The sequence below is a fragment of the Hydractinia symbiolongicarpus genome, chromosome 4 (genome assembly GCF_029227915.1).
Source record: "Hydractinia symbiolongicarpus strain clone_291-10 chromosome 4, HSymV2.1, whole genome shotgun sequence".
Lineage (NCBI taxonomy): Eukaryota > Metazoa > Cnidaria > Hydrozoa > Anthoathecata > Hydractiniidae > Hydractinia > Hydractinia symbiolongicarpus.
The window spans coordinates 12,760,176-12,772,597 of record NC_079878.1 but is presented as its reverse complement, the minus strand read 5'-3'; the positions used below and the strand labels follow the sequence as shown (position 1 = coordinate 12,772,597).

The 12,422-nt window shown below is 35.4% G+C and overlaps 1 protein-coding gene across 1 annotated transcript; it reads left to right on the top strand.

Moving 5' to 3' along the window:
- The first annotated feature begins 269 nt into the window (after nucleotides 1–269).
- LOC130641355 (uncharacterized) lies at nucleotides 270–10,382 on the top strand. Its single transcript, XM_057448124.1, has 6 exons — nucleotides 270–535; nucleotides 1,309–1,590; nucleotides 1,844–8,917; nucleotides 9,031–9,363; nucleotides 9,738–9,836; nucleotides 9,994–10,382. Coding segments are annotated over exons 1-6 (7,857 nt in total). The 5' UTR covers nucleotides 270–468; the 3' UTR covers nucleotides 9,996–10,382.
- The last annotated feature ends 2,040 nt before the right edge of the window (nucleotides 10,383–12,422 follow it).

The window sequence follows — 12,422 nt, the reverse complement described above, 5'->3', positions numbered from 1 at the left end:
ATGGTTTAAATCTTCCATGTGTTTTTGTTAAATGCATATCAAGAAGGAATATTTATAGAATGGAAATCAAGTAAAGGACCTGGTATTAATACTTGTATTAAAGAATCTTTGCTTTAGCGTCTGTCTGTGCAGACTTCTCATCAATAACCATCTGTTGTGAGGTTTACCAGCAGTGGTCCAATAATTTTTTTTTTATTGTATATCAGATTATATGTCGTCTACTGCCAGATGCTACGCAGTTCTTACAGCTAATTTTTGTTTATAGGTAAATATAAAGCTAAAATAGTGTTGGGAAGTTGTATAGAACAAGTGAGAAGATCAGCTAGTCTATTCACGTGCTCGCTATCACATCACTTTTCGGTTTGAGATTCACTGCAACGAAGAAACTTGAAATCAAAAATGGCGAACTAAGCATCGTAAAACGACATAGTTATATACATCTATTTGAACAAAACGGACTTTACGAAAATGGAATGGCAAGTTTGGATTAGTTTTGTCTTATTATCTTTGGTGGAAATATATGCAAATAAAAAAGGTAATTATGCAGCAAGTTTTTCTTTCGTTCGAATTAGACATGCTTCGTTTAACATGTAGAAAGCATGGCAGTATCTTATAATTAATGCAGCAAATCTTTAATAATAATTTAATAATTTTATCTGTTCATGTATTCTTTTTAATGTATGTTTTGTGATTGTCCATAGTAAAATCTCTTTAGCTTTGTATTTTTCTTCATCGTTTATAGATACAGGGACAACCTTAAGTCAATAATAATTTCGCGTACTTAGCTACTATCATCCTCAAAACGCGGGAAATTTTTTACAATACGCTAATTAACGCACACTCCAAAAGGCGGTCTCCTCTGTTTATTGGACATATTTCATTGCACCGGCGAAGTCAAGTCAAAGTCTTTTAGACAACTTTCTAATAGGTGGACAATTAGCAGACCCTTCGTGTATAACATTGACATTGTTATAGGTAATAGGTATCTTTGAAGTTTTTTCTTTTTAGTTAGCGAGTACCTGAAGAAATTGATGCAAAACTGCTCCATTTAATTACCTTGTTTAAATTCAAGATGGCTCTAAATATACTGCCAAACATCTCAAAATAAGTTGACAGGTTAAGTTTTTACCTACCGGAATTAGTGCCCTTAATATATTTTGATTTACAAGCAGATTTTTGTGGACATGGCTAACCATCTTAAGTATTCGAAAAATTATTAAAACAGATGTTTATTTTGAACAAAAGAATGTTCATCTTAAACGACTACATGTTGTTACTTTATTCTTTTTATTTTCTTATTTATTTTAGTCACCAATGATTGCACCCACAGTGGGTTTATTAGAAACGTCAATTTGGAAGGCGGTGGACAAACCAATAACTACACTATTATCAAAGGTGTACATTCCATGAAAGACTGCGTGGCGAAATGTTGCCATATAAAACAGTGCGATCTGGCGATGATGAAGAAGAAAAAATGTTACGGTGTCACTTGTGATCGGGATGAGTCATGCCGTATCACTCACTCAAAGATAGCAACAAAAAATGATGCAGAAATTGCGTTTATAACCAAGCCGTCAAGCGACAGAGAAGGTATTGCCATTTCATTATAAATCTAGGTATACATATAAAAAATATTGATGCACTAAACTATCCAATTATTTCAAAATATTAAATTCCTAAACTTTATACACAAACTCTTTCGAAGATTTAGACTTTAGCTCAGATTTTTTTTGGTCATAGACAAAAATAATCACAACAAAAAATAAAATAAAATTTAAAAGTGTGAACACATATTAAGATTCACTCTTGCACTGCCATTTATTTTTATATTTTTTTAACTTAGTCGAGCAGCCGTCGCCAAGACCGAAAGTTGCAGCGAAACATTTCCATAGACTAAATCACAATCCAGAAATCAACTTTGAGAAAAAACATGAAACGGAAAAACAAACTGAAGATGAAGAGGACCGCCCGGTGGGAAACCTACAACAAACTGAATCATCAAGCACTTTAAAAAATAAAGAAAACAAGGCAAATACTGAAGTAGAATCAATTGGTGCTGTTCTTGAGTTAGATGGAAATAATAAAGACTTCAAACAAGAATCTAACTCGACAACAGATGTCAAGGAAACAAGAAAAAATAATAGTTTTAATAAAAGTGATTCAAATAGAAACAATTTTACCACAATTGGCAAAAACAGCAAAGTGAATGCTGAGAATGCCAGTAATGCAAACATTGCCAAAACAACTCCAATAGTTCAAAATCAAACTCAGACTGTTATGTATATTCCTCAATTACCTCTTGTTGCAAATCCAAACGAACTACCAGATAATCAAAATGTTCCATATTATCAATGGGCTCTTGTTAACTCACAGTATCAGTTACCAGGAATTAATGCCATAAATAACGATGTTGAAGGTTCCCAAAAGAGTAATGATGCAACTAACAGTACTACTGCAAGCAGTTCACAAACTGCCAATTCAAATACGCAACAAAAGATACCATATTTTTATTATTATCCAAATATTAATCCAATTGCCTTGAATCAAACAAAAAACGAAACAGTTGGCAAAGAGAGTTCATTGTTTACACCAACGGAGAAGCAGCCGACAAAGGATACATTCGTAACAGAAATTGCAGGAGAATTGTCTGATAGCCCCTACAAGGATGACAATACGGACGACTTAGGATCTGGCGCAGACGTACGCATATCCCAAGATGGTTCCATTATTGCCAGTGTAGACAAAGAGAAAAATTCATCAGTAAAATATGAAGCAAATGCAACATCACAAGTAGTCTCACCAGAAGGTACAAACAAATTTAACGAGCAAGAGTTACCAACAAAGTATTTCGACAATAACTCAAATGAAACTATACCTGTGGCAAATACTAGTGCAGTAAAAGACCAAAACAACAACGAAACAATGGAAAGTAACAATCTGTTTAACGCAAATGATCAAAAGTCTAACCATTCAGTTGCGAGTGATGTTTCAAAAGAATCAAACCTGAGCAGTACCGCAAATGATTTAAATGCAATCTCACAAAACGAAACAATTTCTAATGCAGTGACACAAGGATATAATACAGCCACAAGCTACGACAATGTGAGTAATATATACAATGAGTATTTAAATGGATATCAACAAGCTTTATCTCAAACGCCGGACACCAATATTGATCAAATAGCTATGGAATTTAACACCAATTCAAGTACGGAAAATAGCGGAGTGGAAAAATCAACTGAGATTAAGTCAAATTTTACAAAAACAAACGTGACAACTCCTTCCAATAATACGTTTGTCCCATACTACATGTACTATCCTGGTCAATCCTCCCCACAGCTTGTAATGAACATACCAGTAGCTGAGACAAAACCTCATCCTATTGTTCCAAATCAACCTGGTGTTAGCGACACGCTCAGTGAAAATGGTGAAAAAGTTGTTGACAACAAAAGTAATGTTACAGCAACTGCAGATGTCGCTTCAGAAGGTAAAATGAACACTTATGCAGAAAATGAACAAAAATTCAAAGACATGTTTGGCACTAATGCTACAAAAATCATTAATGATGCTTTTGATCAAGGGAACAGCTCGTCAAATATAATGAACACTGATAATCAAAACATCAATGCAAGTAAGGGTACTGCTCAAACATGGAATTTATATCCTTCTGCATCATCTAAACCAGACAAAAATGTTGGTCTTATAACAAACGAACTACAATCAACACAATTAGGCAATGAACAAAGAAATGGGGATGAAGACGATGACCAAAGGCAACCAGAAGAGGAAAAACAGAAATATCAGGAAGAAGAACAAGAAGGTGAAGAAGCCACAGAATCGGGCGATGACGAAGAACTTAATACACCAAGCGATGGAAACATTATGGTTAATAAACAATCCAGCGCACCTGTGATGGTAAACAGTCAATATGGCAAGATCCCAGCTATTCCAATGTATCAACCCTTTTTGCTGTACTATCCAGGATATAATCTAACAAATCCGAACGGAGTAATAGCTAAACAGAACTCAACAACACAAGAAATATCTGATGATGAAAAGAAAGTTCAAGACGAAATCCAAGGATATCAACCAGATAATGAAGAGGAAGAAAATGATGATGATGAAGAAGAAGAAGAAAAAGAAGAGAAGGAGGAAGAAGCTACAGCTTTAAAAAATATACACAAAGAAAAACAAAAAATTAAAACGAAGGCAACGAAAAACGCATTTAATAAGATTACTGACTCGTACAATACCGCAGTAATGGCTAATAAATCTGTACTATATTCATACCAATCACAAGGTAAATTGAGCAATAAGAAAGAAGCTAAGCACGAACGAGAAGGCGAAGGTGTTTCACGTTCGGATACTAATAATTCGAAAGTGAAATCTAAGCAACCTAACACAATTGGTGGTAGCTTATTTCCAAAAGTGAAAAATAATAATGATAAACCCAAAGCCAACGAAATTAAAAATGACATGGTATCAGGGTCAGGAGAATCAGAATCAGAATCAGGTAGTGCACAGGATGAAGTGAGTGAACACAGTGGTGAAAATGAAAAAGACCCCTTAAAATCAATTCAAGCAGGATATGAAAGTTTCCGAAACGGTACAAGTGTGAATATCAGGGGGGATGATCAAGATTCATCTGTAACTGTAATAGCCGCTGAATTAGAATCTGGATCTGGGTCCGGATCTGGTGAAGATGAAGAGGAAGAAGAGAATCAGTTGACATCTGGATTAGTAGATAAAACAGAAACGATTCGTGATACAAAAGTGAACGCGCCATTTCACCAGGAACTTGAAGATGATGTATCTGTTGCAGTGTTTAAAAGTTCTGCAAAGTTTCCATCACATAAAACAAAGTTCTCAGGGAAAAAGAAGGAAGAGATCAATGTTAGTAAGATCAAAAAAAGTGGAAAGAGGAAAACAAAAAAAATTAAAGCAAAGCCTGTATCGACGAAAAAACAGAGTTCAACAGAAGAAACTGAAGAAGAAGAGGAAGAACAATCTGAAGAAGATTCTGAAGGAAAATTCAATGAACCATGGTATGAAGATATGGTAAATTCAAATGAAGTAAACCAAGACAAACCAAAAACAAAAGAAAGCAGCTCAACAAGTTACAAAACAGGATATGTAAATGGATACAATGTAACTGAAAAACAAAAGCAGTACTCATATTCATCAGAAAGTAATCAAATGTCGCCGAACGGTTTATATGGATACAACTACAATACATACAATGGAATGCCCTTTGTGCCAACAGATCGACCAAAAATGCTGAAACCAGCATCATCGTCGTGGAATAACTTTCAAACAAATCACCAAAACTCTAAAGCACCCCCGCATGAAAAATACTACTCAAATAAAAAAGAAGAAGACACAGAAGAAGGCGAAAGGGAAGATGAAAGCGGAGATGGCGACTTACCATCTGATACTGACTTAGCACAATCTACGAGAAGGTCTACTATACCTTGGAAGAGCAAAAACTCAACATTAAAAAACTCTCATTACCAAAATCTAACCACAACTCCCACCACTAAAGTATCTAAGTCAGGAAAGATAGACAAAAAACCATCTAAAAAGAGTCTTTTACCTTTATTAAACCAACCAATGAATATGATGCAGAACCCATTCCAAAATCAATTTGAAGAAGAAAACAATGAGAGAATTTGGAGTGAAAATTTTCCAGGGAATGTAATGCAAAGAGAAAGAACGCATCACAAAAAACACGCTATGGTTCCAATTGGTCCGTTGGCAGAGGATAGCGATCAATCTCCTGAAATTCCAGTGCGTTTTCTGCCTTTTATAATGCCAGCTAATCAGCATAAAACGAAACATAGACACAACCACGCGAGAAGGCATGGTTTAAAAGGTATCTTCCATAAAGGTAAAAAGAATCTTATGATCAACACAGGTATCAAAGCAAGTAGCTTTTTGGGACAAATGTTAACGGGAAATGCTATGATACAAAATGATGAAGTTGATTTAAATCAGGACTTGACAAAATTTGCAACTCAAATGGCACTTACGAATTCACATCTTAAGCATCATACAAGACATAAAGTTCATAAAAAACATAATAATAAAGTGCATTATCAAGACCCCCTTGCTTTTGGACTTCCACCACCTGAATTAGAAAATCGTCTTCCTTTCCCACAGCGTTGGAAGGAGAATCAACAATTTATTGATCCAGGTAATCATTATAGCCAGGGTGAAAATATAGCAATTGGACAAATGGGACAATTGGGACCATCAAATCAAGAAAATGGAGTTTCCCAAGAGGCACAAGTAACTCAGGAAAACGAAGCTAATTCAGAAGGCCAAAATTTACAAGGAAATGGCCGTCAGGAGAATTTAGGTTTAGAATATTCAGGACTAGAAAATCTAGGCAGTCATGAAGGACCCATGAATACTCCAGAAGAGATGTCACAAGAGGTTCCTCAGTTTAATCAGCTGCCTAAGAAGTCAGAAGATTTGCAGATTCAAGGGATGCCATCAGTGGAGAATCAACAGTTCAACAATAGGTTTCCTCAAAATAATTATGTTAATTTTGGTCAAGAAAATCGCCAGATTCAGCGTATAGCGGAGGATCTAACCCCTGGTCCGAATGAGATGGTACCTAAGGCAGAGAATGTGGGTTTAAATGAAATGAGAGAAGCCTCTTCTATGCTAATTCCGCAAGAACGTTTTGCACAAAGACATGTTGAACAATTAAGTAATGGGGAATTGAGAGATCTTAACTCAATGAAAAAATTAAGCCCTCCGAGTTTATCACCAAATACACAATTTAGAGCTATGCCACCACATGTCGTTCCAATAAATGGTCAATTTAGGCCATTTGTTAACTTTCACGATTTTGGGCGTGAACAGCACCCTGTTTTGAATGTTAATCCCAGACTAAGACAAAGGCCTGCTCTCTTTACAATGGGTGGAAAGAAGGATAACTTAGTAAAACCAGATACGATTAAAGTGGACTCAAAATCCAGTGATAATGGAATTTTGGAATCTGCAAAATACTTTATTAATGATCAACAAACGAATGCGTTGAAGATAAATATAACAGACAGTAGCGAAGATGAAAATAAATTGGCAGAAAGTAAGGGTAATCTTGGAAACGAGACATCAAACACTACAGCGTTTCAAAACACAACGAATATAGGTAACGCCACTTCAATGAATTTCCCTGAAAATACTACGTCGCCGGCACAAACATTTGAAAAAGAAAAAAACCATACAGTACATAAACAAATTCGACTAGTTGAACCAATACAACAATCCTTCTTACCAATACAGGAACCTATAAAACCCATCACTTTTGCAGGTGAATCAGAAAAAACAGTGCTAAAACCATCCGAAGCCATTTCATTTAACGAACAACCATTACAAGAACAAGCCAAGCTAAGAAGAAAGTCAGATAAGCCTATAGAGTCAATAGATGGAACAGCAATGGCTGACAGCAGCAAAACAAAAAGTGTTTCAGCATTAACTAAAGAGCCTATAAAAGCGATACAAGCTCCCATTAAGTTGGAAATTCCAACTAAAGTGGCTGCAAACTATCAATCTCTTACTAATACATCCAACAATGTAGCAAATATGTCTAAAGGTAGTCATATAAGCTGGAAAACAGCAAATGGAAAACATGTAAAACCAGATGAAGAAAAAGATAATGGCAACAGTTCTTCGACAACACAGGCGCCAAAGTCATTTAGCGCTTCCCAATTCGATATCGAAAATAAGACTGCCGAATCGTCAACCGAAAAAAATAAAAACAATGACGAAAGCGAAGTATCTGCGCAAGAAAAACTAAACAGCAATCACGAAGTGTCACTAAACTCGCATTTAAAGAAGACCAAAGAGCAGCAAAAAGAAGAAAATAGGAAGAAACTTGACGCTACTGTTAAAAAACTAAGCCAAGAATTGAAGAAAACAGCAAAAGGAAAAGCGAATGTACCTAACCATCAATTTTTCCATGCTTTGAAAGAAGTCTTAATTAACAAGCTAAATGCATTACACAGTAAGCCTGATTCGAAGTCGCCTCACGACTCAGTAACTTCAGTAAGTCATGTAACTACAGAACAATCTTCTACAAAAGGAAAAACTGCGAAGAAGAAAACAAAGAAACCTAAAATATACCACAAACACGAGACTAAACAGTCAAAAATCGTGAAAGACAACCCTAATAAAGATGCACAATTACTTTTGGCAGATGCAAAACCAAACAAAAAGAAAGAAAGAAAAGCGAAAGGCAAATACAAAGAGAAAAAGAAGAAGAAGAAGAAACAAAAGAATAAAACAAGCCAAGCGTTACAATATGCATCACCTGAAGGAAAGAAGAAAGCCACACACAAAAAGGAAACTGAAAATGTCCCAAGCAAACATGGTAAAGCTAAGAAAATGAGAAAAAAGGTTCACCAAGGGTTTGAAATGGAAAGTGTACCCTCCAGTTTATCAAATGATGAAAATATGCCTTTTAACAGTGATGCTTCATCACAGCTGAATGCTCAAGATGATTATGGTCATGGACACCCCATGGACGGACATAGGTATGGCTCCAGTGAATATCAATCTGGACACAAGTGGGCAAATCACGATTTTAGTCCAAAGCAAGGCCATTATGGTATGCATAATGATACTGCGGATAATCACAGAAATAATGACAAATGGGCGGAAAGAGATCCTAATGCTACAAATACAAAGCAAACGCCAAAACAATTTTTGAATCATTTGAGCGCAACACTTGTTTCAATGCAAAAAGAGAAGGAAATCACCAGCAAACTTAACCAGTTTAACTCTTTGGCCAGTTCGTTAACAAGTAAATTGAACTACCTAAACAATGGAAAAGGGTGGAGGCCATCAGCAGAAAGTAGTTGGAGACCCTTCTTGAGATATCAAAAGCGATTGGAGGGTATAAAACAAGGTAGGTCTAGAGATATTTTGTAATTTTTCTTCTCTGTATATACCAATTTTGTTTTGATTTTTTGAATACTTTTAGTTAGATGTTTGTTGAATTTTATGCGGATTTCTTTTTAGCCCGCCAAGAAATTATGGAACATTATTTACATCCCGACCCGTCATGCAATCGTGGTTTAACTGTTCGTGGTGCAACGTTACGGGGTGGCATTCTGTCAGGAGAGTTTCATAGTATGGGAGTGGTAGATACACAGAAATCATGTGTTGATTTGTGTTGCAGAAGTAAAAAATGCGACGTGGCTATGACAATCGGTCGTGAATGCATCAATATTAAATGTTTTAACAAGAAAATGTGTACAATTGCTCCTGCAGGAAATTTAGCAGTATACAGAGATGTGTTACCCGTTGTCACGTTTATTAGAAAACCAAAAAAGATTGGAAAGCGGTCCATAAGTACGTGAAAATAATCATGATTTACATTATCGATTTTATGGCCTGTTTTCACGTCGGTCTTTTTCGTATCGAAACGGAAAAAACTTAATTGTTGGAAAGTCTGTGAAGTGTTTGCTTTTTTGAGATGAGATGAAACTTTTATAACATCTTTAGTCGTATAGTTAATGTTTGAGAAATAGTGCAATTCAGAACTAATACAATGGAGCTGTTTTTTATTCTTAGCAAAACTAAAGCCACGGCAATATATTTGTTTTTATGTATTTGAAATGAGCTTCAAATATTTAATAACTTTTTATACAAGTTTCTGGTACGTGTATGTGTGTGTGTATTCTTGAGCGTACTATAGTTGACATTTTTGTGTTTCGTCTATTTAGTTCCAAGACCTTTTTCTCTTGACGAAGCTATTCGTGAATTAGATGAAAGTGAGTTGGAAGAAATTCACACCATCATCAATAACCCGGAGTTGTATCTTTGTAAGTTTCAATTTTTCTATTTTTTTCTACATTTTTCCCACGTCAATTGACCTTATGATAAACCTTAGCACCCCCCCCCCCCCCCCATGATGGTGAAAGTAATATGCGACAATGTAATTTTACGTTCATTTACGGCTATATATTTTTGTCCTTATAGAGAGAAAGTGTTGATGATTAACACACAGAAAACACTGTGCGACGCATACACGCATGTAAGATCACCGTCACGCTGTGATATGGCACGCAAAATTATCGACGTTTCGGACTCGTAACCGTAACTTTATCGCACACTCAGCGAAGGCGTTATATCACGTACACAACCACTAACTGGCTTCACCCGACATAAAACGTTAATTGGAGGTGAAGCATGATATCAATAGCTCGAATAGTATTTGTTGAGTATGTGCCTCGGTGATCTTTTAGTACATGAACAGTTTAAGACACTTAATGATAGAGCCAGCAACTTTTTCTTTTGTATTTGTTTTGTTTTAAAGACGATATTATGTATATTTGTTTGATTTTTGTACACAATCGATTGATTATAAACGAATTATTATTTTCTCGTCTTCATTGTATCGTGGTTGCACGTAACGTTGCGACACGATACGCAAACATCGCTTATACGCCGCAAAGAACTATGCCTCGAGTACTGAGGGTTGCTTTTTTTAACAGGGCCGTTTATCAATTTACGTCAAAACTGGGAAAAAAGAAGCAACACATATGTACTTCTGAAGATGGAAATGGACTCAAATTATTCTTTAAAAAACATATTAATCAAGTAGTTTTTATGTTTGATGAACTTTCTCTTTTGTTTTTTCTGTTTTAATAAGCGTCCCTCCTAATTAGTCTGTTTACTTATAGGGGTAGGTAGTTTTCAACAAAAGTTTGTACTCATCAGCATTATGTTAAACCTTCTCGGTTTCCGTGGATTTGGCCTGGAATTTAAAGGTTTAAGGGACCTTCTGTATTTTTCAATTAGAAGTCAAAATTAAGAACAAAAAAAGACCAAATCACACATGATGACAAATAAAGCATAGTCCATGATACTGTCATTAGACGGGCCGCAAGTTTATTCGGTAAATGCTTTATCAGGTGTTTCAGGTACTAAAATATTTTACTCGCCCCATCAAAACGAGGACGAGATCTTCGATATTAGATACAGTGGAACCTATCTATAGTCGACATCATTATATTGTGAATATGCCATCTTTCATTCATAAAAGTAAAACAGAGTTAAGAAACCCCTGCGAGTTTTTATAGCTCTGAAAAAACTGGCTAAAAAGTAAAACAAGTGCCGCAAGGCATTAACACGGTTGCAATGCATTTTTGTTGCTATTCTACAGTACATTCTTCTCCGGTGAAAAAACATTTAGCGTTGTTAAAACATGTAGCAAGACGAGCGGTAAATCAATGAAGCGCCATAGTGCCAAATGACAAAGTTGTATCGTAGTAACATAAGTGGAAAAACGTTCCAAAACCCAGTTTGACTTGTCACTGGGAATAAAATGATCGAAGGGAAATAAATGGTAAGATGTTATCTTAAGAGACAAACTTTTTAGCTGGAATTGCTCATTGTTGGGTTTGTCTGCTGTAGAGAGGTTATTTGAAAGGGGGCTTGGTGATAAGGCTATCATAGCTTTCTTCTCGCTCCTGCCATTTTTTACCTCTTTGGCTAACCTTTTTAGCATATGCAATCATATCTCTAGATTATACGATATAATAGCTTAAGATTTGTATCTTAAGATACATAACTGTAAATTCTTCAATTTGATTGAGTTTGATTTTCTGAAATTTCCTTTATAGCGTGTTAAAAAGGGCCTAGTAAGAATCAGTTTAAGAAAATTTTCCTACCTTTTTCTGTTCCTCAAAATGGCTGTGTAAATTTTTTATGCCGTGGTAAAATTATCTTTTATCGGATTGGTCTAAAAGTACTCCATAACAAGTTTCAAGTCAATAACTTTATTTTTTACTAAAGTTATTGCACTTTGAATTTTCTTGAATTAGGCCAGGTAAATGTGCAGTCAATGATAAAATGGTTTTGACGGTTAACCTACTGGCTTTTCATATCTTTTATAGTAACCAAAGCATATAAAATAATAAAACATGCCCACTAATAACAACCTGATATAATTTAAAATGTAATGATACACATATTTTGTAAAAAAAACATTGTCGATATTTTGTGCAAAATTATTTTGTCTATAAAGGACATGAGCACCAATTTTACGCAACGTCATTCACAAAGCTGCAAATTAAACCTGGCCACTTGGAAACAAGTTGAGTTTCCTTCTTTTGTTCTTATCTTGATAGTTTGCTAGGTATAGTGTGCTAGATAGCTAGTTTTCTAGCTTTATTAAACATTCCCAGCTATTGAAATATTCCCATGTAAGCAGTATTACTTTATGATGTCTTTTTTATACTCTCATTGCTTAGTAATGCTTTTTATTAAATTTTTCACTTTGAAAAAAACTTGATACTGATACACCTCCTCCGCCATTTTAATACGAACAGCTTCCTCCTGTTCGTCACAGACTCGCCGCCTCGCCAAAATGTTTTGTATGACGCAATAATTATGTGACATATCCG